The sequence below is a fragment of the Neolamprologus brichardi genome, chromosome 7, assembly GCF_056152115.1.
Source record: "Neolamprologus brichardi isolate AB-2024 chromosome 7, ASM5615211v1, whole genome shotgun sequence".
Lineage (NCBI taxonomy): Eukaryota > Metazoa > Chordata > Actinopteri > Cichliformes > Cichlidae > Neolamprologus > Neolamprologus brichardi.
In genome coordinates, this window is record NC_142110.1 from 14354239 (window position 1) to 14380584 (window position 26346).

Consider the following 26346-nt stretch of genomic DNA (forward strand, 5'->3'; position numbering starts at 1 on the left):
CATATGACACTAATTAATAGCACACTTGCGTTCGAGCCAAACCACAGGTCTGTCTCAGAGGACATGGGCACAACCAGCTGTTTTTAGCTTAAAGCCGTTTCATGACTTGTTGTCTAGCCTGCATTTTATTTTTTAACAGACACCGATGCTTAAAAAGTCCAACAGAAGGCAGAAACGTGTAAGGTAAATGTGAAAAGAAATCCTCTTTTGCATTCATTGCTGATTTGGAGTGTGGATGTGGGTTTAGTCGGGGCATTAAAGCGTCATCGCGTCGGTCATGACGTTTTTAGAAAGCGGCGCCGCTGCAGACTGGAATGGGAGCTGGCGATTTTTCCCATATTTTGATAGTTTAATCCGTGAATGGCGCCGAAACAGGACCCGAAACCTAAATTTCAAGAAGGTAACAGTTTGTTTCCTTCTTGTTCTGTTAGGCTTGTACCAGCAGCGAGTGCTGGAGTCCCTGAAAAGCTTCAAAGTGTCAGCTAGTTACTGATCGTAACAAACAGCTAGCCGTTTTAGCTCTCATTGTTGTTACTGTGAGCACTAAATGGGACTCGGGAGTTTTTATTCGCCGCTTTGGTGGTTTATTTCGTCCTGTCATTACTACACAAACCAATTTCAGAAGTAAGAAGCTATATAAACTGTGTTTTCGAGATATTTTAGTGAACTGAAGGCTATATTTTCATTCATGCAGCGTTAGCTTCTCATTGACTGTTAGCTGAGTCCTAGCTAGCTTTTTTGTACACGGCGTGTTAGCACCGCCTGCTGCTGACTTGCCGCTCATTTGTTGAATTATATACGAGTGGTTAAGTTATTAAATTAACTAGCAGGACTACGTTAAATTTATTTAGTAAAAGTCTTCCTTTTTATTATTAGTGAGCAGAATGTTCTCCTGACAGTCATATTAGTGAGATAATAGTCGAGTTTTCATGTAAACTTCCGTAAATATGCAGTTGTGGTCAGACGTTTATATGTAGTCGTTATGGGCATGTAATGCCATGGTATTTTTTTCCACCCTGGAAAACAAATGAGTATACATCATTAATGACTTTAACAACCAAGGCTCAAATGTATACATACATTCACTTGAAGCTTTTAAGTAGTGCTTAAGGTTCTACAGTGTCTTTTAAATGACAAGACCAAGGCGCATTAAGTTCTTGTTGGTGATCATGACTGACTACAACTGGTAGTTTTTATTTTTTATTTATTCGTTTATTTTTGTCTGGGAAAAAACATTTGTTTGACAGCATTAATTGGGCTGACCAATACTTTGAACAATGGGACTTTGATGGACCAGTTGGAGAAGTCTAAGTGACTGGGTAAAGATCTAAGAAGAAGATTATAATTTTATTCAAGTTGAACAACCCACAAACCACCAAGTCTCAAGCCTGCCATGAACTGGAAACCGCTGCAATACCACCATCACTTGCCTCTACCAAGTCTGCTAAGAAGAGGGGTCAGATATCCAGTCAGAAGCTTGTTGATGACTACCAAAAGCATCTGGTTGAGATGGAGCTTGCTAAGAGACACAATCAAATATTAGTAGGAGTGTATGTATACTCTTGAGCCTGTGTGCTTAGGACAACATCTAAAATAAATTCAAATGTGTGTGTGTGTGTTCGTAGTATCCTGGTAGGGACCAAAATCTGACATTTACTATACTGGTGGGGACTTTCTGCACCGTGGGGACCAAAATCCAGATCCCCATGGGGTTGAAAGCAATTTTCACTCTCAAAATGTGGTTTTAGTGTCAGGGTTACAATTAGGTTATGGTTAGGTTCAGGGTAAGGGTCAGGGTTAGGTAGGGCTGCTCAATTATAGCAAAAATGATAATCACGATTATTTTCACTGAAATTGAGATCTCGATTATTTGACGATATTTATTTAACAATAACAATGTATTGAATAATGACTTTAAAGATTGTCAAAAAAATAATATAAAATAGTGTGCAAATACTGATAACAGTGCAAATGTTTGCAATATAAAAAATAAATGAAAAATGTAAACATCTATGTTTAGTAAACTTTGCAGTGTTGCTCTGTGGTGCAGCTACGACACTGTAGCAAAGTTTACACACTATATCCACGTCTGACTCCGCGAACCCATAATGTTTCCACACCACTGAAGGTTGTTTTACCTCTTTTCAACCAACGGCAGTCACTCTCCTCTCCAAATAACTTCTGCTTAGCTTTCCGAGTTTCCCTTGGGTCCTCTTGTTGTGACACATGTTCGAAATGCAGAGAGGTGCGCTCGATTTGCCACACGGAGCAGCGCGAGAGTAAAGCACGAGGGAGGGGCTAATAATCGGCTCAGTCATTTTTAATGATCGTTGAAAGCCCAGATCGTAATCATGATTAAAATTCGATTAATTGAGCAGCCCTAGGGTTAGGCATTCATTTTTGATGGTTAGCGTAAGCGGCTAGGGAAAGCATTATATCAATGGGATTTCCCCACGAGGATAGCAAACCAGACGTGGGGGGGGGTCTTCTCTCCTGTCAATGCCTTACTCACGTCCTTATTTTATTGATTGATATCTTTTCAGGTGAAAGAGTGCTGTGTTTTCATGGGCCATTGCTCTACGAAGCTAAGGTAAGCTGCCTTAATTAAGCGCGTCTCTCATTCAGTCGTCTTCTTTGTGTCTGTGTTTGACAATGAGTCATGCCTCTCTTTGCAGTGTGTTAAGATAAACATCAAGGACAAACAAATCAAATACTTTATTCATTACAGTGGGTGGAATAAGAAGTAAGTTTTTGGTTCCAATAAATCCAGATTAACGTTTGTACAGGAACTGTTTAACAAGTGCTTACATTCTTTTGATGTTGTGTCTTCCAGCTGGGACGAATGGGTTCCTGAAAGCAGGGTGCTTAAGTATGTGGATAGTAATCTGCAGAAACAGAGAGAGCTTCAGAGGGCCAATCAGTACGTCAATAGTCTGTTTTTATTTTCACTATCGACTTTGAACTGACTGTGAGTTCCTTATGACTGTTGGAGCAAGTTAGGCAAAATCCTTCATCTAATTTCAGTAGCACACAATGTGTGCTATGTTTTAAACATATTGGGACACAACAGAGTTTTAGTCTAGCTCACAATGGGCCTGTATGGAGTCACTATACAAGTGAAGCACATTGAGTCTTAATAGAATATTTTTCTGTAATTTTATTTACACATTAATCTGCTATTTTTATGCTCGAGTAAATGTTCCACTTAGAACCCCCCCCCCCCCCCCCCCCCCCCCCCCCCCTTATTTGTGTACTAAATCCCTTTATGCAAGTGGCAACACTAATGTGTCATGCCTATTTATAGTACTACTTGGACATAACAAAAACTGTTAGGTCACATGCTACAGTGATTTTTAAATCTTGTGAAAGCATAGTGAGTGTGGTACAAATTAAGCATTCCTGAATATCTGAACTTGTTTTAATACAGAGACCATTATGTAGAAGGAAAAATGAGGGGTCAAGCGCCAAATAAGAAGATACCTGCTGCATCGCAGAAAAATGATGTGTGAGTTTTTGTTTTGTTTTCCTCTGTAACATAAGGTGTCAAACTGCTTTTCATATTAACACTTCACACTTAATTAGCTTTTCTTTGTTTGTAGGAAAACCAAAAAGAACAAACAGAAGAGTAAGTACATCACATTGTCTTACAATGTTAGAATTCATAAATGCTATTCTTAAAATTGACTCATTATAAGGCAAGAGTGGCAGTTAATTAAAGCTGTGTCTGTGCAGCTCCTGGAGCAGGAGAAGGGACTAGTTCAGGGGGAGATCCAACCCATCCTCCACGCAAGAAAAGAGCTCGTGTTGACCCAACTGTGGAAAGCGTAAGTTCAGATAACTGCTGAATTTTTGTTCTGTTGGTAATGTCAAATAATACCAGACTGTGCGAAAATGAACAGACTTAATGTGCCAATACACCTGCTGGAGTGGTCGCTTTGATCACTGCCACACCATCACACAGATGCAGCCATTTATGCCTGCAGTTAAGGCACAAGAAGTTTGTAGTATTCTCCTAAATGATAGGTGTCGCCACTCAGACACTATCTTGTCATATGTGCTGATGGGGAGGAGAAGAAGTCAAAACCGGAAACCAAAGCTTTGTCAAAAGTGTTTTGTTTTGTTTTTGTTTTATTTGCAAAGTTCCTTTCACAAGCTCAGCCGAGCACAACGCACCAAGTCGCAAAAATCAAGAGGTGCACGACCGACCAACATGGCACAAGATGTGAAGTGAAAATTCTCACGAGATGGCTACGACACAAGCGACGCGGCGACCATAAAAAAGGCCTACGGCTGCTTTGTGGTTCATGAGAACAAAGTAATCGCACTTGGGTGCAGACCAGAGCAACCACACTGAAACCCTTTGGGGGAGCTGATCTTTCTTTGGTTTCAAACAAACTTCAGAGCGGTTTGTTTATGGTTGTTTATAGGTTTGAATGGAACACCTTGCTGTAGCCGAGAATGCTTTGCATTCTGGAGTGTTGCAGCGTGTATAAACTGTGAAATATTAACCAGATAAAATACAAATGTTAGGACTAAATTTTCCATGTTATCCACTATTCCAGACCACAGCACCTGTTTCCTGTATTTACTTTTGTTGCTCTCACTCCAGACTCGAGTAAGCATACCGAACATTGTTGCATCGTTTTTAGTGACGCGTTTTGGCTCACTTGGAGTTTGATTGGCATCTTCTGTGCGAAAAGAGACGAAACCATGGGAAAAAGCTACAAGTTTACAAATTCAGACCAGAGTTGACAAACTATAGGTGTAAAAACGCCTTAATTCACTGCAGTTGCAGCTGTGTAGCAGGAACTACATTTTAAACCACTGTTTATGAAATGTTTCTGGGGCTTGGTTTCCATTTAGGTGTGTAAACATGATTGTTAAAAGCTTCCTTTTAATTAACCTTTTATTTTTTTTTCCCCCGCACTCCTGTTTACTCAGGAGGAAACTTTCATAAATCGAGTGGAGGTCAAAGTGAAAATCCCAGAGGAGCTGAAACCCTGGCTTGTGGACGACTGGGACTTGATTACACGGCAAAAGCAGGTTAGTAAGCACTGACCTTAAACTCAAGTTTCACTTACTTCACAGCATTTTATACATTGTATTTGTCTACAACATTTCCAAGGTTATTTCTTTCTATTTTGTTTTTCTTCAGCTTTTCCACCTACCTGCCAAAAAAAATGTTGACGCAGTCCTTGAAGATTATGCAAACTACAAGAAATCAAGAGGAAACTCAGACAGCAAGTAAAAACTTCTACTTTTCATCTTCTCAAGCAAAACTGTTTATGGTGCGAGCAATGCAGAGAGAGAAAATGTTTAATTTAAAATGTTTCTAGGACATGGTGAACAAATACTAAGAGTAAAGATTTGACTTTTCTTTTTTCTCTTCACTGCTCAGGGAGTTTGCTGTAAACGAGGTGGTTGCTGGTATCCGTGAATATTTCAATGTTATGCTGGGGACACAACTTCTCTACAAATTCGAGAGGCCTCAGTACGCAGACATCCTTGCCAACCACCCAGATACACCAATGTCTCAGATCTATGGGGCTCCTCACCTACTCAGACTCTTTGGTAAAAGCACTTACACATCATCATGTTTGGTGAAAGAACTAGATGACGAAAACGGTGTAGAAGAGCTAAAGATTGTCCTGTTTTCTTATCAAATTATTCATATAAAGCCATTAACAAATGTATATTATAAAACTATCAGATGTGTGTTGTAGGTCTTAATGCACAAAAATGATTGAACATGTTTTTGTCTAAGCTTTAACATATAAAACACTGAGCTGCACTCCAAAGATACAAAGATGCTTTTTAAAAAAGATTATCTGCCTTTTCACTTGTGTTGAAAGAGGTGACTGTAAAATCTCTTGATGATTCAGTTGTTACTGGAAATGAACTCTTTGATCTGGGGGAGGTATCATTTCCACTGTAACCACAGTTTGAAGGCACAGCCAAAGGTTTAAAATCTTCATCATCTCTTGACTTGGACTAAGCCCAAAATAGCCCTATTGGCATTGTCATAATTAATGTTATAAAAGGTCAGATTCTTTTCTGGATTCGGTCCATCTTTTATGGATGCTTTGTGAAGATAAAATTGGGCCTAGACAGGTTGTTAGCGTCAGGGCACAGTGTCTGAGAAATCAGAAAAATATATGCCAGCATCAATCATAAAAAGGAATTGATAGCTTAGAGGCTGTTTATACCCCATCTAGGGCTGGCCCGGACAAAACACGAAAGGCATCTCTTTCCCAAGTTCCAAGGAGCCACAAGAGCCACTTGTTAAGTTGGTGAATTAACTCCGGGGTGAGCTGAGGCCAGAACATCAAGCAAATCTGTCCACAGATTCAAAATGGAGATAATCCAACCAAAAGAAACAAAAGGCAAAATGCAGAAATTCATGTACCCAACTGACATAAATATGAGAACTGTTCAAAATTGAAGGCAGCCCACCCTCAGTTATTCACACTTGAACACAAACACATTGCAAGAGCTACATGTGTGTGGCAGGTTGAAACTTGCAGCTCTCTCTCTCCCCCCAATGCAGATCCTTTAATCCCCTCAAGACCCTCAGAAAATGTGGGGCTTGATAGAAAAATAGCTGTAACTCCTAAATGATTTATACGTTTTGATAAACAGTTATAACTGAAAGTCTACACTTTAAAATAAATTAAGATATGACTAAAGTCTCCTGTGGCAGTGTACAGAGACTAAAGTGCGAGAGGTTTGTGATTGGCCAAAAGCTTATGGCCCTGACTGCGATGCCATGTTATGTTGTCTCAGTTAATTTCTTGTCATAACAAAGCATCATAAATAAAGTCAAATGACATAAGCTCGGTAAAACATTTGTTGAGATAAGTGTTGCACACACACCTCTTTAGATGGTGTTGATTTTTGCTTAAGCAGTAGTAGTGTAGAGGTCAATTCACTGTTGACCTTCTCTGTCTAGTTCCTACTTTATCCTTTAGTGCGTGAAGATATATACTCATGCAGGGATCAACATTTAAAAATAAGGGCTGCTTTAAATTGAAAGTGTGCGGGTGAGGCATGGTTTTGCAATGAGCTGTTATAAATGAAACGGAGGTCAGTGGTCACATGACTTACAAAAGGCTGTCATTGTTTGGTTTTGAAAGTGAGAATTGGAGCCATGCTGGCGTACACTCCCCTGGATGAGAAGAGCCTTGCACTGCTGCTCAGTTACCTACAGGACTTCCTCAAGTGAGTATTCAGGAATCTTAACGAGGCTCATGATGATTATCAAAGCTCAGCAGAGATGAGTAAAATGTTTCTTCATTTCAGGTATCTTGTAAAACACTCTGCATCGCTCTTCAATGCAAGCGACTATGAAGTTGCTCCTCCAGAGTACCACCGCAAGGCAGTGTAAGGTTTTTTATTTTCGGATCAGAAGGCTTTGTGTGTTGACGTTTGGAGACATTCTTCCCAGTTGAAAGGATGTTTTCACAAAACGCCTTTGGAGAGCGGATTGTGAGAGATCTGTTGACGATGTAGAGGAGAATTGGAGCAAGATGTCACACTAATCCCTGGACAAATCCATTTTCTTTCATGTGGAAAGCTGCTGATTATGCTGTTCCTGTACTGGTATGTTTTTGAGTACCACTTTGTAGTTTTTTGTTTTTTTTTTTTAATTTTGTTTTTGTTTGGGTTTTTTTTTTCTCTTTTTAGAGAGAAGAATTTCACGTTCCCTATTTTAATTCAGATGCTGGCTTAATTTGTCATGTAGGCTGTCACCATTTTTCTAATAAAACCATTCTCCAGATGTTTGTCCTTACATTTACATTTTGTTTAAAGACGTGTTTATGTGAAGATTTTTTTTTTTTTTTTTTTCCTTTTTTCCCCCAATGTAGTGCTTTATGGGAGCGTTACAAAAATCAAAATGAAGATGTGATTAGTTGTTTACAACCAAGGTACAGATTTCTTTTCATATATTTTGTTGAAATATATGAAACCCGTTAAGACAAGTCAGTTGTATAATATGCTGTAAATATTTTTAATAGATTAAATATTATTTTGGACTTTTTGCTCAAGTTTAATTTTACTTGAATTTCACTCTTTTACCCAGCGTCATAGTTAATGAACAAGGACCAATAACAAAGCTTTTCTTTTATGCAATGAATGTACGCTAGGTCTTTTTTTTTTTTTTTCTTAATGCCTTTTAGGAAATGTGTACTTAACAGAAGATATTGGTTTTTTTTTTTTTAAAAATCCATAATACAAATGGAGGTTTTAAGTGCAAACATTAGTGCTTGACAACTTATTTTCTCCATCTTTTGATTCTGCTCTCATTTAGTTTTCATTCATTTCAAGTATTTTATGTAAACATGTAAATTACTCAACACTGAAACACAGTGAGCTTTTAAATGCACAACTTGTACATTTAGTCATTTTAAAGACCAAATTTTTAATTAGTACATGGTGTTTAAAAAAATATATATATATATATAAAAAAAGATTATTTTTAGGAAAGTATTATGTCTGAGGTCTGCAAAGCCAAATCAGAAAGATTAAAGTTGCATCTACTTCTGTCATGTGAATGAGCCATTACTTGGCTTATCTAACAGTGTATGTGGGGCATTTGATGGTGTAACAAATGCAGCAGTGCCGTTACACTGAAATATTTAAAACCATATCTAAATATTTTAACGGGTATTTTGTGCCTGTTGTAATCTACAACATTTACTGTTAAAATATATTTATATAAAATATATGCTATAGAAAACAAGCTTTATACTGTATACTCGCATTTGGTTGTCATTTTATCCTCTTGGCTACAATTTCCCATAATCAGATCATCTCAAACTGGTTTCTTGAACATGACAAAGTGTTCGCTGTATTCAAATAGCCTCCACAGATCTCAGTCCATCTGTGGGATGTGGTTGAATGGGATATTAACATCATGGATGTGCAGCCCTCAAATCTGCAACGGTGTGATGCTAATATGTCAATATGGACTAAAATTTGGTATCTAGCCTGAAGATGGAGTTGACCACATGAGGTTTAGTCTTTTAAAAAGATCACCCTCTAAACTTTAGTGCTGTTCATGGATAAACACGCCACATTGCACCCAAACCGCAACGATCAAAGTCTGCACTAAATAACTGAAATAACCTCACTGACCATAACAGTTCTTCCAAGTGAATTATTTGAACTTAAACATTTGGATACCCAGAAGTCTTTACACTCCATGAAGGAAGGGGAAAAAAACAGATGCATTATGTCATTACAACCAATTGCTGTTAATACTTTTTGTTCAAAGTTGAAATTACTCAACTTTATTTACAAGAACATACGTACTTTACAAAAGGACCTCCATTACATTTACAGAGATGTTACAGTGGCAGTGTGACAGGGTCAGACCCTTAAACTGAGCTGCCTGAATTTCAGCTCAGTTTCAGGGTCCTGGTTTTGTGCACGTTTGCACGCTGTCTCATTGTCATGACTCATTGTTGAGCTATCAGCAAGGTTAGTAGCAACACCTGTGCTTTTCTTATGATCAATCAAAACGACTACTGTGAAAATATTTGTCTTCAGCTAGGATTAACAACGATTTAATTAGTCTTTTAAATCATTCTGTCTCGGTCTGTGCTGTTTAGACAGGGATATTTGAGTGTCAGCCACACCCGGCCTGTTCTGCTTTATTTCAGCTAAGTGCCGGATCAGGGCCGCAGCCAAGATTCCTTCTTTCCTGCAGAAATTAAATGTAACTGATGACTTACTTAGTATGAACTGGACAGATGGTCTTAATTTAAACACCGAAAAGGCTGCTCTCTGTGAAGCCTTTAATGCTCCACTTAAAGAATAATTTCAAACAAAGTGGGGTAATGTAGACACCTGTCTTTTTCCTCTCACGCTGGTTGAGATGATTCTCCTGCTCTGATGATCTGAACAAAGGGAGCAAACCCAACTCTTTTACTGCCAGCGGTGGAATAACATCTGTGTGATGGAAAGCATGTGCTGCGCTCAGGCCTAAGAACAGTTTTTGGCCACTTGAGGGACAATTTATAGGGCCGTAAATTTTCAAGCTTGTCTTAAAACAACAATCAGGGACCCGTGTGCAAATAAAGCCTTACTATATGAACCCCGAAACACGCTTTCATGCTGTAATCATTTCACCTTGTTGAGGTAAGAAATATAATAATCTATCCACATCCACAGAGCCTTCCTCCACTCACCTCTCTCCACTGTTCAGCACAGTCCCCTCCAGCTGGCTTGTCTTCCACTGTTGTGACTGAGTCGACATGAAAAAGAGAAGCTAAATATTAGTTTCAGGCTGATTTGTGGTTTCATCTGTCAGCTGCTTGCAGTTGTTATGGCAAGAACGATGCCGAGCGTTTCAAGAAGAATTTCTTTAATCCAATTTCCCCCAGCCTCAACCAGAACCATATGTGTTTTCACTGCAGTGCGCTCTGAGATCACAGCGCCCTGGTGGCTTTTAACAGCCCATCAGGAAGACTGACATGAAACTAAGACTTCTCTGCAGATCCGTTCAGGGAGACACCTCAGCGCCTGCTTCTTGCTTTGGCGTCATTTACTGCTGTGATTAACGCGTCACGCTCCCAGACAGAGGCCGGGTCACCGAGAGGTTTCCTCTGGTGTGAGGGCTTTCATTTGACCCGGGTGACAAGTAGCCTTAGTGCTGTCATTACCTGACAGATGAGAGAGACATGTGCGCAATGTGGCCTTCACCAAAATGGGAAAGATTTAAGTCTGAGTGATGTTTTTTTTTTTCTTTCCTTCACGTCTGCTCTGATCTGCCAAATAAAAGAGACACTTCAGAAAGGTCTGCAGAAACCACTTGGATCAGAGATCACAAAACGGCCTGAGTTCACTGCCCTTTGGGAATGATCAGAGTCGGGATTTACCAGAGTATTCCAGCATCGACTTGTGGTTGTGTTTTATATATTAAAGCAAATTAGCCTTTCCTCTTGTGGAAAAGTTACCCTGTTTTTACTTTTACTCGTCCGCATTTTTCGTTGCTATATTAAAAATATAATATAAAAGTTTCAGCTCAACCAAAACACTATTTATATTTAACTCATATACTCACATTTTTGCTCCAGATCCTCTGGAAGAGTCCGTTCAGCACTCTTAAGTGCAATTTGCCCGTCAGCTGCCTCTGCTATTTGTATTAAAATGTTCAGTGGTGAGGAAGTGGGTTTGTATTTCAGCGCTTGCTCACTCGAGAATCTCACCAATATTGTTTTGATAGTAAACAAACAGTTGTCTTCTGTCTTGAAAAGATCATTATGTTGTCAGTGGAAAAGATGCATGTCGAAATCCTGATCTAATCTATTTAACTACAAAATCCCCCCATTTTTTGTGCCCACCAAACAAAGCATGACTCACTGTAATGTTTCGTGAGAGCCACCAGATGGCAGGATTTCACAGGATAAGTGCAAAGCCAGACAAGACTTGAACGGTCCAAATCAAGATATTCTGGTTTGCGGTATACTTATCAGCTTTGCTGGTTGTTTTGCTTTTTTCTCCCAAATAAAGTTTTCTCTATCAAAAGCACATGTGAGGCAATCACTCCAGAGAAAGATTAAGTTACTGTAGAAATGTAATGCCAATAAAAAAAAAGAAGACTGTCATCCAGTCGTCTTCTGTCCAAACTGTCTGTCTACAGTCCAAATTGTAAACTCGAGACAAACTCCTGCAGTGATGGCAGAGAACCCCCTATTATTAGGAAACAAATGTTATCAGTTTAACTGACTGATGAAAGGCATTTGTGCTCGATTACTCCCTCAGAACGCATCCATCTGTTTTAGGCTCTCTGAGGTGAAAGACTGTCAGTGTTTAATGTGGTTGTGAATGTTTCCCCAGACTAGGATTTAGTGGTAGACTAATTACACAATGGGCAGGCAGCCTCAGCAGCACACTGCTGCCAGAGTCTTGTGTGACTGTATGTCATTAGTATTGGAACAGAGCGTTTGCCACAAAGGGCTGCGGTCACTCTGAGCCATTAAAACATGAAAGACGCCTATCCCACTCTTCTGGAGAAGGAATTTGCAAGACATAAACAGCCTGTAAAATGGAAAACTACATCTGTGTCCATTTGTTTTCCTGAAATGCGGCCAGATTTGGTAATTCGTACTGAGATTCTTTCCAATAACAGCGCGCAGTCCAAATAAAGGATAAGGACTATTTGATCCATCTGTTTTCAATGTGGCATAGTAGTGGTTTTGTGCACAGGATCTCGATCCAGTGGGAGAGTAAGGAACTGTGAGGGCTTCAGAGTATGTTGGTGCCTTTGCTCAATTTGCACTCAGAGGTTTAGTACATGTGTGATGTTTCTCAAGTGAAACACAAGCCACCCCAGTGCATTGCTGGAGAGTAACCCATTTACTCAACTACTGTATTTGGGTCTATTTACACTGTTGTATTACTGCTTATACAGGCCTAAAGTGAACATACCAGCATTTTTACAGGGAGTCAAGAACTTCCATAATACTTTGCAGAATCCGAGAAATGTCATCGTCACATTTAAAAATTTCCATTTCCATAAAAAAAGAAGAAGGAAAAAGGAAAGTTCGGGGCCTGTAATAGCTGTATTTATTTTGTTAAACAGTAACTGTATTGTCTCTTTTAACCACATCATAGTCATTTTGTTATACTCTAAATTTAACTGACAGCTGTATGAGGATAGGTTTTCTCTCTCTGGCAATCAGTCCTTGTTATTGCAAGGGAACCCTTGATTTTTGTATTTCCAAATCCTGCGAGTTGTGTTGCCTATTGGATGCCTTCTAGGTGATGTATTTTGGAAACATGCTGGAGAGATTATCTATCCTGGCTTGCCCTGGAGAAACCTCTGTATTCAACCTAAGAAAAAAGGAGATGGTAGGCAGAGAGAGGGAAGTTTGGGATAGCTATGCTGCCCCGCGATCCATACTCAGATAAGGAAAGGATGGATGCACAATCACTGGAACTGATTTTCAATTTCCAGAGCAGCAGATCATGACCATACCGGTTTGTGGGCCCTCTTCTCACTGATTGTTCAATCACTAACTTTTTGCTGTTGTTGTTTGCTTAACTATATGCTTTTCCCAGAGTTTTCTGGAGTAAATTATTGCTTAGTTTTACTGGTCTACTGCCATGCCAACAATTTTGTAAAAACTTTGATCATTGTTAAAGTGCTTACAATCAGAGTCACACCTGTAAAATCGGGCTATATTTTGTGCTCTTGCTTGAACCCCAACTGACCATAAATGCACAAAATCTGATAGTAATCCATCAAAGGCAGCGTGAAAATCACAGGAAAGTTAGTGAACTTCTATTCATCCTTTTGTTAAATCTTCTTTTAGACCCCCTCAGATTAACCACATGACTCCTCAAGGCGCCGATCTTTGCCCTCAGATTGGAAACCCGTGAACAGTACTCACTGAAGTGTGAAAGCGTTGAGAGGAAAATGTAAATGAGCCCTTCAGTGAAACAGTTAAACATTAATTTAACCTGCAGGGACTTCACTATATTAGACATTACCTTGCCAGAAAATTCAATCTTTCTTTTGATGTTGAGCAGGGGTGTAAAAAGACTGTGAACTGGCAGCTCTGAATATCTAAAAAAGATAAGCCTCTGTCTCTCGCCCTCATTAGGCTGAATGCTGAGCTAAAACAGCTTTTCATGTCACCTTAGTAAACAGTTTAATGTGTACCTCTTTCATCTGCTTTCCCCCCCCCCCCCCCCCCCCCCCCCCCCCCCCCCGCAGCTTTGATCCACACCTCAGCGTCTGGGTACGATTGCACCTCTTCACTGTAGATTTGTCTCTATGCTAATTGAGGTTTTTTTTTTGATGAGCTTGTTCTGAAAACACCCACTGAGATAATAAATGAAAGGCCGGAGTGTCGTTTAACCTCTGACTCCTCTCGAGATTGAGATGGAATATCCTGATCGTTCATTGTACTTTCATTTTATTTTTTCAGTCCGATCATACAGCACTACGTTATCAGTGTTAGGAATGTGTGCACCTTCAACATATTTCAGCAAATCACCATAAAACAAATCATAGGGAGATTTAATTAAAAACAAATACGGCGTATTGTGATGACTAACAGGACGGTTTAATAGTTTAAAGTTTCTCTGTGAGGATGAGGTGCTGTGCTTTAGTGCTGTAACCTTCTTCTATAGATTGTCACTTGAAACAGTAGGGGGGGCAATTAGTGGCAAATCTAGTCAGCTCGTGACCTTCTGAGCGGCCTTCTTCTTTAGTGATGAGTGAAAATGAGAGAGCCACTTTCACGTGACATTTCATTCATTGCACAGTGTTCGGGATCGAACCATCGGCGTTCCAAACTGCTCCACTTTCCTGAGCCGCAGCCATAACCGAGTTAAAATTCGAATTAAAAGTCAGCTGCATAAAATGATTTACTGTGAAATCAAAATCAGGTGGTAAAGCGGTCATATTTGTAACCTGCAGAGGGCAAGCTTGGCTGAGAAATAAGCATCAGAGCTGAGAGCCACACTCAGCAGCCACTTTATTAAGCAGACCCAGCTAACGTATTTCTGTATATTTAGTTTTTAGTTTTTGATTAAAGTGTTTCAAGTATTTTATTTTGATATTTTTTTTACACCTCATTCATCTGATGGTAGATTAGATCTTAGAATTAACAACACCAGCTGTAGCCTCAAAAATTAACTACAAAGGTGAAACAGCAGATCTCTAGGACATTTTTTAACGCAGCTGAGCATTATTAGATTCATGAAGGTTGAATTAACAACAGAACAGCTGCTTTGTATTGGTTTTTATCTAGAATCTCAAACTATCTGGCATTCAAGTGTATGATGCACTTTGAGGTCCACTGCTAACAAGGTAACAAGATCCAGCTTTCTCAGGATTCAGCTTCAAGAATCGGCATTTATATTCAATAAATCAACACATAATCTTATTAGACTGTGGTAAAAATAGAAGGCTTATGTTTTATATTTAAAAAATAGTTGCTTTTCTGAATGCATTTCTCAACGGGAGATGGGATGACGTATTTTAGGTTTGCAGGAATCTAACGGCGATATCTCATTAGGAGGCCTGTGCCGTGACAGTTACATCTCCTCCGACTGTGCTGCTGGTCAGTTCTAAGCTGAGTGATTTTTCCTGACCCTGACGTGCCACAGCAGTGCCCTCGGTGCTCAAACTATCCATGTTGCTTGTTGACAGCAGCTCCTCTTTGGGGCTGCCGGAGATTGGCCCGAGGCTGACCTCCCGTCAGTCTGCTGGAGGAAAGCAGGAGACCGGTTTGGACTGGGAAGACAGGGTGAAGCCTAGAGGAATAATAAGGAGGGGAGGGGGGAGCCCGACACACAGACTGTCCACTGCGCATACACACATTTGACAGAGTTGATCTGAGGTTTTTCTAGGCTTTCCTCCCACACATTTCCACCACGTGAGTCAAAGGGCAAACTGTTAATTTATTAAATTACTACTTTCTTTTTTGCTTCCAGGTATGTTTTCAAATGCTATAATTAACTGTCAGGTGTATAATGACACAAATATTTTGATGGTTGTTATTCATTTTGTAAGTTGATCTAATGGTGCATGAGCTGTCTTCATGTCTAACTGGGTTTGTTGACTGCAGGAACAGGACAGCACTGTGTTATTATCATTTGAGAGGAAATGTTAGGTTTCATCTGTGCTCATAAATAGTCTATCATCACAGAGCAGCACATAGTGGGGAAAAATTAGTGCATATTTTTGTGCTGTAGATCAAAGAAAAAAATGGCACAGACTCAATTAATGATTAATATGCCATCTGTTGGTGGTGGCGTTTTGAATATCAATATGACTCCCCTCGGATGTTTAATCACCTGATACCATTGTGTTGGAACACAACAACGGAGCTGTTGAAAGTGCCGTAGTGTCAGAGAGCCCAAATGTTTTGATCCACCTCCACGATATCATAAGATATTCATCGCTCCAGTGGAGAAACACGTCTTCGGGGCCCCGACAGCGGAGCACACATGCAGATATCTGCTGTGCGTGTGGGGCCGCTGTAGAGATCCCACCCAAGGCAAGGCCTCATTCGCTCTCCAGCACGGAGGATGTTGTCGATATGGCCTTGACAGCGCGTTCTAACCCTGAGGCCCAAAGAGGGACAGGAAACAGTTGGCTCTTGATCGACTGAAGTGGTGCCTGGGACTTTCCCACACGCCTCGGGATGCTCCTCGTTGAGCCTGGTCTGTGGTTGGAGCGTGTGTCTGCACCACTTCACACCAGGGAGAAGAGGGAGGGGAGGGAGAGGAGCGGGGCACGCTCAGCCTTACTGTAGAAGTTGGAGAAAACTTTTCAGAGGGGATTCATTGCCCCTTAGCTGAGAGAACAGCATAAATTATTTGCGCTGGCAGATGTTCACAGACCCAAATATGCATGAATTTGTAGAGCTGGCAGGCTTCCCTCAGTCAAACGTACTAGTTTTCACGATGCGTGCAGGAGCAGTTGTTATTCTGGCTGTTTTACAGAGAGCATTAATCTGAGCTGTCAGCACCACCAACCACTTTGGTGGAAATTATTTCACTCCTTAATAAGGGAACTCTGGTGCTGTATTACATATGGCGGTCAGGGTAACATTCTTGGTGGGTCTGTCATCATGTAGCTGCTCTCCAACAGTGAGCCTTCTGTGTTGGGCCTGCAGCACACTCTCTAACCCAGAGATGAAAAGAATACTAACTGGGAATTAAACGGAATAACTACCTCTCACATTCTCTCTCGTGGCAAAGATGAAGAAAACCTCCTGCTAGGAAGAACGAGAAACTCAATATTAGTACTATATTGACCTATTACTGAGCTTCTCTTATTATTTATTATGTATTATATGTTTTTTAATGTAATGTGGCATAATACATTATATGAACCCAATTGAAACAAATTTAAAAAGTTGGGGCGCTGTCTAAAATGGGGGCGATCTTGGCTCAAGAGTTGGCAGTTTGTCTCGTAATCGGAAGGTTGCTGGTACGAGCCCCGGATCCGACAGTCTCGGTCGTCGTGTCCTTGGGCAAGACACTTCAAGTCATGCAGTTTGCGGTTTAGCATTGTCTTGCTGGAATATGCAAGGCCTTTCTTGAAAAAGATGTCATCTGGATGCGAGCATATACGCAAAGATAGAATTTCATATTTTGTTCAGAACTGATGGTGCCCTCCCAAATGTGTGAGCTGTCAATTTCAAAGGCACAAATGCATACGATCAGGAATGCGGGCTTTTAAACAGAGTGCCGATAACAAGCCAGATGGTCCCTCTCCCGCTTCCAAAAATATTTAAACATTTTTTTATTTGTCTGACCACAGAGACGTTTTCCACTTTGCTTCAGTCCATTTCAAATGAGCTTTGGTTCACAGAAGGTGGTGGCGTATCAGGATCATGTCCATACACAGCTTCTTGTTGGTGTGATAGAGTTTCAGCCTTGTTTATGGATGACACGGTGAACTGTGTTCACAGAGAATGATTTCTGAATGTGTTCCTGAGTCCATGCAGTGATTTTCTTGACCACGTCTGTTTTTAATGCAGTGCTGCCTGAAGGCCCGGAGGTCCGAAGGTTAGGATTTTCAGCCTTGCCCCTTGTGCACACAGATTTCTCCAGATTCTCAGAATATTTTAATGATATTGTGGACGGTAGATGATGAGATTGTCAAAGTCTGGACAATCCTACATTGAGGATCATTATTCTGAAATTGTTCCGTAATTCGTGGATGACATTTTTTGCAGATTTCTGAACCTCCTTTACTTCCGAGAAGCTCTGCCTGTCTAAGATGCTCTTTTTATTCCTAGTCCCAACCTGTTTCTGGTTACTTAGCCTCCCAGCTTTTTTTTGCTTTTTTTTTTTTACTGTTTATAATTTTTAAAAATAAATTGTATGCTTCTTATTTCTTTCTCCTCTCTTATGTCATCTCTTAAGCAGCTCAGGTTTTAGCTGAAATGTACAGGCCCCTTTTCAGCCAAATACATAAATCTGAGTACATATTTTTCTTATTTATTGTAAAAACAAATTAAACCCTGGATGCCTCCCAGGCCAAAAAAACTTTAGTCCCGGTGGTTTATTTTTATTTTTATTTTTTACTGCTGATCATTTTAGCATTACAACCTTCACAAATGTGCTATTTCTGCAGGACTGCTGTAATTACATAAGACCACAAATGTGCTCACTACATATGGGCATAATGAAAAATAGATTAGGGAAATGCATATTGTGGTGCCTTCTGTGGTCGGTTATCCTGGCCACTCTAAGCACTCTGGTCATTATATGGGTTCTAATGTAGCATTTTGCTGCACATGGAAAGCCAGTGTTTGCAAATGATCATGTTTCTATTTTCCAGCACCTTTTATAGGTATGTAGTCATCAACTAAAACTGTGTGACACCTGCATGTGAAGCACAAAACATTAGACATTGTATAATCAAGCTTTCATCGGCGTTCCAAGAAGTAAATAACAATAATAAAGGTGGATGAGACAACCTGTAACTGTCATGCTGTATCTAACTGTGGAGAGAGAAGTGACTTAGAGCCTTTCCAACAGGAGGGCTTTGGCAGACTGCCACTTAGTGTGGTCCCCCTGAGGGCCCTTACTCATGAATCAGAGAAAATGGGAATTACACATATTAAAGAGGGTAAACGTCAGTAATCACAGCGCTGGGAAGGATGCTTGAGGACTCATCAGGCCCACTGCTGCTTTTTTAGAGACACTTGTTTCAAGGAGCCACTGTGTTTAGTGGCTGGCAGCAACACTGCGACAGGCTAAATTACAGATTTCACCTAGAATATTCACCGTCAGCACACCTGCATCTACTCCCAAGCCTCCACGAGTCTCCGTCTCCACGCTGATGGTGCGCACCACAGTAACGCCGTCTGACCGCCCCCCCACTCCCCGAGTCACGCAGCAGGCAGGTCGAGTTACAGCCTGTCATGTTTGTTATTGTCTTCTGTGCATTGGTATTTCCAGCATGTTTGTCCGACATCGACTGCCTTGTGGTCCCTGATAGAGATGGGCTTGGTAGTTTTGACACGGAAAAGTTTGTTTGTTTGTCTGTCTGGTCAGCAGAGGTCACGCAGCAGTATGTTTGTTTGGCGGGTCAATTGAGTCTACTAACAGAGGAGGCCAGTGAGGAGAAGTGATGGAGGGAGAAGTGCTCATTAGTGGCCCTTTCCTCCTATGTGTTCCTCCTCTGGTGGAGATGGGAAGACCACCAGGCCCTTTACCCTGACTCCCAGATAGGATGTCTGGAGTCGCTCCACATGACTTAGTGTTGTTGGTACTTTGACAGAAAACAACCCTCAAGGGAAACTCAGGCAACCATAAATATTTAGGCACCAAAGAGCTTTATGGAGTTTGTTGTAAAAGGATTTATAGCAGCCTGGGAGGCAATGCATCAGTGTCTGAGGGCCTTAAGCATTCAGTGTTTACAGGACCCCGTATGAATCCTCCCAAAACTCTCAGCCAAGCCTGGAGAATTGGACCAAATAAGCACTCCAGCACCAGGAATGCAAACACCACAACTCCTCCAAATGAGTTTCAGAAAACAGGTGTGAGTGCAGCAAAAAAAAAAAAAGAAAAGAAGAAGAAACGAAAAATGACCTACAGATGATTATTCACAAACAAGTCAAGTTACTGGCCTTATATGGACCGACTTGGAAATATTGGTTCTGTGCCTTGTGAGGATTTGATGCAATTATTCGCTGTGTAAACTGAGACCAACAGCTAGAAAGGCCATCAATAAGCTTGCAAAAAATACATTTGGGGTTATGAATAGTTCAGGATCTGATTTACCTAGTTCAGCTGTGTATTGTTTAATGTAATATCTGCACTTGCTGTCTGTGCCAGATAGGAATTTCACCCCCGGACAGAGTCGAGCTTGTTGCTTCCCAATTTTGCCATCTTTAAGCTGAGCAGAACGATTCGAAAGATCTGAGCTGTGTTGCAGTCAACAGGGAAGCTAAAAAATGGTTATTTTTTGCAATAACTCATTTTTGGGACAAACCTGTATGCTTTAACCATCCAGCAGACACTGAGCAATGCTAGCATCCATTTAGTCGCCTGCTCTCTCTCTCTCTCTCTCTCTCTCTCTCTCTCTCTCTCTTTTTGGTCACTTGTGAGGCAAATGTGTCTTTAGCTACTTACCCTGTCTGTCTGTCCATTATTTGGTGCTAAGCAGTCAACACTCACTGAGTTTTTTTATGAGGAGTATTGAATGCATAGCTCTGACAAATATAATGGTTTTCCAATAGAAATTTCACAAATGTAGAGAAATTGTAGAGATATTTTGTGGACTTTTCACAAAGCTTTGCACCAGGAGGCCCTGTGGTGCATGGAGAATGTTATGAAAGTGAGAGTGTCTTAAGTGCTTACAGTCTTGCCTTACCACACCAACGTCAGCCAAGGATCTGCATAACTTGGATCTAAAGTTTGACTCCCCCGATTCAGACTTTTTGAGAAGGGGAGCAGAAATCAAAACAGTTACATTGTAAGGCTGAAATTTGAACATATGCAAACTTTTCAGACATGTCGGAAGTTTGGTGATTGCTCTCTCTCTTTAGTATAAGTGACACCTTTCACATACTGGTTGAAGTGTCCCCCTGTTAAAGCCACTTAAATCACTGGAGAGCTGTTTGTTATTCAAATTCAGCCTCAGCATGCCATGGTATGATGTGTTGCACAAAAAGCCTTTATGGATATATGCTCTTATAATAATGGCTCGTTGAACCAGGCGTAAATAAACAACCGTGGCGGGTAGCTGATTAGTTATTGTTTCCTCTGTGGCAAACTATTGTTGCACTAAAACAACGGCACTCTCTAAACAAATCACTTGTAGCAGCAGGCTGTCTGGGCAGCCTCCACCGCAACTCTTCCTTTACATTCACTCTCCTCATCAATGTTGCATGAGAGTGTTATCTGCATCCCTCTCATCTCTCCCTTCCTCCCCAGGTTTTTATCTGACCAAGCTCTTTCATCTCTATCCTTAAGGGGAAGCCGGACATCTCGGTCCACTATCCACGCCGCCCCTGTCTCTGCTGGGCTAGCTGCTCCTCTCTTCATCCTCCCATGCTGCCCTTTACTACCTCCCCGCAGGGTCACAGGGCTGCTTTGTCCCAGATTGCTGGAGGATCAGGATTCCTCATTATCCCTTTAACTGTACATTTATCTGACAAGACAGAGGAGAGAGAGCGACCCCCGGCATCATTAAGCTTTAATAGACAGCCAAGAAATGAGGGAGAAGCCATAAAAGCAGGAGCCGAACCAGAGTTTCTCTTTAATGTCTCTGATCGTCCTGACAGGATTATTAATCAGGAACTAAAGGAATTTAAAACCTTTGCTCTTGGCTTCCTCACTTAGAGTCTTTAGCTTGCACCATTACATAGCAACCCAGGGTCAGGAGGTCTGTAGCTAATTGGTTCTACAGGGTTTTGAATAACAATGAGCTGAGCCCAATTACTGAACTACAGAGAGGCGGAGATGAGAAGAGAGGGAGGGGGACCCGGTGGAACAGGCACAAGGATGCAGGGAGGAGGCGGAGGAGGAGATGAGGTGGGGGGGGAGGCTTTTTCACGGCTGCTGTCTCCCTCCTCCTTGGAGTGGGGATATTAATGAGATCAGTAAATGAATGCTGGCATAGATGGGGATGTGCTGCTGTAGAAAAACAGCCGCCCTGCCCCTGCAGGACAGCAGCAGCAGCAGCAGCTCCTCATTCACTATTCCATTTGACTCGCACGAAATGTGTGCGCCACATTCTTTTTGTCCCAGATTTTTTCCCCCTTCTTTGCATCACATGTTCATTTATTAGTGATGTATTTTCCTTTCTTTGCTCTGACGCAGGGGATCTGTTTCTGTGGTCTTTTGATAGCTCGGCCGTATAGCAGTCTGCCTTGTTGAGCCTTTAATGTTGTCTTCGGGGGTTTGTATTCAGCGGTGGCTAATGCAGTTAGTCCCAGCAGTTTAGAGGCAGTTTGGTAGTAAATTCACAGTCACTCCGAGGCATAACAGCTGCAGATTGTTCCTTATTTTTGTGACCCCTTCTGCTTTGGTCCACATCAAGACTTGTTTTTCATCCTCTTGCTTACCCATCATAACGTGCTGCTGCTGCTGCTGCATATCCAGTGGGTAGATTAAGCCGAGCTGTATCCACACAATGTCTCTCCACTCTAGTGTGTCATGGCCCGTCTTGCCCTGCTTGTGCTGATGAAACTAGTTTGGATGGAAGCATTATCAGATTTAGAGAGCTAATTTGTTGCAGCGGCAAAAGGACCGTTCATCCTGTTCAAGGGATGCTTTTTTCACTTTGGTGGTGCTCAGTATTTTTTTATTTTATTTTTTTTTTCAGCCCTTGAAACATTGCATCAGTGCTGAGCTGTAAGACTTTTAAATTGATCTCTGCTTAAATAATCTCTTTCAAATTCATGAATTCACATCGAGCAATCCCCTCTTCTGAGCATTCATCACTTTCAATAAACCCCCGAGAAGCTGTCATTATGCCTCCACCTCCTCATCGTGCTCTAAACTGCTGTTCAAGGGCTGCAATTTGGAAATGTGATTTAAATATTGCTTGAAATGGATAGCTCGTATTTACCTAAGCCCCCCCTTCACGGTGCCAGACTCTGTCATGCGATGAAAGCCGGAGGATGTCAACTGCACTTCCTGTGCATGAGTTGTAGACATTAATTGCTGCTAGCACAAAGTTTAGCCCCGACCTTTCCAGATCACAAGGCAAACAGAATTCTCTGTGGGCCTGCTTTTCCGCACGCTTTTGTCACTCCTTCTTCATGGCTGGATTTCTCCGAGATGAGAAAGGATTGTCTTTGCTTACACTTTTAATCGGCTATAGAGCGCTGAAATACTCCAGCTGGAATGAGAAGGAGATAAAGGCCTTCTTAACTCCAGGCTGCAAATGAACTACAAATCCTTGAGCTGGATTGCTGTTCATTCTTCAGTTATGTAAGCCCCAAATCATTTTTTTCCCCCCTGTTCCCACTCAATGGTGTCACTGTGTATATACAAATAAATTCTTGACAGACAAGCCTTATAATCTCGTTCAACTTTCAAGTACAAGCATTAATAAGAGCACGAGTCAATTTTTCCCAGGGTTTAAAAGTAATCAACACGCTCGCTGCGTGATGATCAACTCATGATGGCTTTGAATATTCATCACCAGTGATTGATTGGCTTCATATAGGTTTGTGCGAGGCTGTCTTACAAATACGCCTTTGAAATTCCTCCTCGGCAGCGTGCTTGGATGTGGATTACGCGTCGAATCTCATCTCTTTAAAAATGGTTGCGAGTGCCATTCATTCCAAACAATCCTTCTGAGCCCGTAATATATTCTGAACTCTTGAATCTGCATATTTGCGTACTGTAACCGAGTTGCAGCTGTGGTCTCAGAAGAGTTTATCATTATTTCACATTTATTTTGTCTCCCTAATTACCTAATTAATTCTGTTGTTTTGATTGTGGTGTTTACCGTTTGTTTTGTGGAGGCGTAATCCTGTTCTATTTGTCTGTTTGAAGAAGGAGCAGTCTCGCTGAATTATTCATGCTGCACTCCAGCGACAGCACAGCCGTTTAAATGATGAAGGCATTTGTGAAATCCTCTCTCTCTCTCTCTCTCTTTTTCACACACACTTTCTCCCTTTCTCACTCTAGCCTCTCTCTCTCTCTCCCTTTTTCTCTCTTTCTCTCAGAGAGGGCCTGAGGCGATGGAGTGTAAGGAGGGGAGAGGATTTCACAAGGCGATGAGGTGATGGAAAAACATGTCCCTCTAATGTGTCTCACCGATCTCAGAGAGGGCCGGACCCCAAAGCCACGTCTAACCTGACGCTATAATTTGACCTTTTATCTCCACTTCTCACAGGAAACAGTGCTCCGCCCTGCTCATTGTTCAAGCCTCTATGAGTGTGTGTGTGTGTGATTTTCTGACCGAGCCAAACCCCCACTGAGCAGAAATGTGGACACTTGAGCCGACACAGGCGCTCTGAAGTGCTGCTGAGGTGTCAAAACGTTGTTCACTGATTGGATATCACTGTGTCATGTGGTGGCTCGGTGTCCACTTCACACCTTCAGCTGTGACTTCTTTCAGTGTTGACGAGACTCGATAGAGCACGAGTCAGCAGAGGCTGTGGATCTATTCAAGGTTTACTGACATCTGGTTTGATTTTTTCCCTTCTTTTTTTTAAAGAAAATGCTTTGTCTCCGCTCTCAGTGTGGTCTTAATGGTGTTCCCACTCAAAGAGTATTGGAGGAGGAGGAGAAAGAAGAGGAGGGGGGTGATGGGGCTCTCTGGAGATTGTCTGTTTGCTGTGTTTACTGCCAAACCCTTAAGGACTTACAGGCACTTTCATCAGCACTCAGCAGTACATAATACACACCTCCCCGCCTGTGTTCGCTCAGCTTCTAATGTCTTATTTCACTCTCAAACTATATATGACACCTTTGAGTACCAGGGGTCACTTATGTCCGTCTGTAAGGCCTGATTACCATCTTCTAGTGGCAGCACACCATTATACATTTACATGAAAAAGATCTTACACCAGACATCATTTGTTTGAGCTTCCTTTCAGGGTTTCCCTGTGGGGTGGCATTGTCCTTAAAATGCACAAATCTCTGATAGTAGCTCCGGTTTTCAGGAGGCCTGTTTCTTTTGACGATGGCGAGCTTGATGGACGTTATCAGCCGCCATGTGACTCCAGGCTCAAACAAAAGCCTTGAGCAAACAGTGTGTATGATTTTATTAAAAATCTTTTCTAATGTGTTGTTTTCTCTCTGTGGGCCTGTGGATTTTGCATGCTATTTGATCTGCCCTAAACATACATCTTTAATCTTAGCTGCAGGCTGTGTGAGAGGTAGTGCGTGTCACTGCCTCTCCACTGAGTCTGCGGGCCTGCTTTCACACCACTGCAGTCCCTCTGGGAGGCCTGCAGAGGGCAGCATGCTAAACACATCATCCTCTCCTACAGCAGCTCCTTTACACCTGCACCACCTCCTCCTCCTACCCCTCCACAACTATCTCTATTAAGGTACATCTTCATTAGCTCACAAGAGGAAATAAAAAAAGAGAAGAAGAAGAAAGAAAGAATAATAATAATAATAAAAAAACAGGCTGAGAATGGAACCATCATGGGCCCGCGGGGTGTTCTACTGTTTGTACTGACACAGAGGACGAGTTATGCTAATTGAGAGTTCTTTGCATAATTAGGCAGAAAAAACTTTATCATTATTATTAGTGGAGAATAGCCAGACAGAGGGTAATTTCAAGTTTCCCAGCAGGGTGCTGCCAGAGAACAGAAACAAAAAGGACACACTCTCAATGTTATTCCTGCTGTCTTTTGATGCAGGGAGCATAATTCATCTAAGATACTTAGCCTGAGTACGCTTTAATGATGATGACTTTTCCCAATGTGATTTTTCAAAGTGTTTTAATGTATTGTCTTCATAGTGGATGTGTTTGCTGTGGTAAATTCGAGGACTGCATATTAAGTTATCCACCTAAATGAGATATTTTTTTCTTTCGTGTTTAATGAGCCTTCACTTTTTGCCATTTTTTTTGCAGACATCTTCATTCTGCTTTTGTGTGTGTGCGAGTGCGTTGTGGTTTGTGGCACATGTTCGGTCCTGTGTTGAGACTGGGAATGTGTGATACCACTGAGAGGTGATGCGGCTAGCCGCTCAGCTACACAGGGCTGTGAGTAAGTGGGCCGTGGTTATAACAGGCACACAGGGCAGTCACAACAGAGTGCTGAATCTATTAGTTCCTCAGCAGGATTTCAGCAGGTCATTAGGGTCCAGTAAGATCCTGTGATATCCTGTTATGCACTTTACCTCTTCACTTAAGTTTGATGATGCTACAGCCAGTGTGTGTAGGAAGATGTCTTTTCCCTAGGAGCGCGGGGCCTGTGCTTGCTTGAAGACGGTGAACGATAGTTTATGCCGCAGTAAGTATTCCTTTCAAAGGCTTTACAAGGCACTGGGGATTAAGAGACTGTACCACACTCATCTCATTTGTGTCAGAGCCGAGAAAAGGGAGCACTCTAAACACACACTGCACCAATAAGCCGTATAGGATAGAGTGGAGATGAGGGCTCTCAGAAACATTGCACCTGCCCCAGTTGTTCTCCACCAACATGGCCGTCTGTGCACCGCCTGCTTCACAAATTCAGGGAACATTCCCTCGCTTCAAAGGTTCCCCTGCATTTTTTCATCTCTGTGCACCAGCCCACGGCCAAAACCACAGATTAATATTTCAAAACATGTTTCTTGCTTGCACCCCGACTCCCCCCTCTTCCCATCTCCCCGCTTCTCTCTATACCTCCCCTCCCTCCTTTGCCTCAATGATGCCCCCCACCCCCCAATCTCCACCCACCCACACCC

The 26346-nt window shown here is 41.6% G+C and overlaps 1 protein-coding gene across 1 annotated transcript; it reads left to right on the plus strand.

Moving 5' to 3' along the window:
- Window positions 1-279: 279 nt before the first annotated feature.
- Window positions 280-8424, plus strand: morf4l1 (mortality factor 4 like 1). The gene is made up of 12 exons (XM_006789254.3): window positions 280-400; window positions 2544-2590; window positions 2676-2743; window positions 2834-2920; window positions 3428-3505; window positions 3600-3625; window positions 3733-3824; window positions 4942-5043; window positions 5156-5244; window positions 5399-5571; window positions 7134-7218; window positions 7300-8424. The coding sequence occupies exons 1-12, from the start codon at window positions 361-363 to the stop codon at window positions 7382-7384; spliced, it is 972 nt and encodes a 323-aa protein (XP_006789317.1). The 5' UTR covers window positions 280-360; the 3' UTR covers window positions 7385-8424.
- Window positions 8425-26346: the final 17922 nt, after the last annotated feature.

Bases quoted from the DNA above. Each gene is read 5' to 3' on its own strand.
- morf4l1 (XM_006789254.3), top strand. From the start codon at position 361: ATGGCGCCGAAACAGGACCCGAAACCTAAATTTCAAGAAG. The intron at 5,245-5,398 runs GTAAAAACTTCT...TTCACTGCTCAG, and splicing joins AGAGGAAACTCAGACAGCAA to GGAGTTTGCTGTAAACGAGG. The intron at 5,572-7,133 runs GTAAAAGCACTT...TGGTTTTGAAAG, and splicing joins TCACCTACTCAGACTCTTTG to TGAGAATTGGAGCCATGCTG.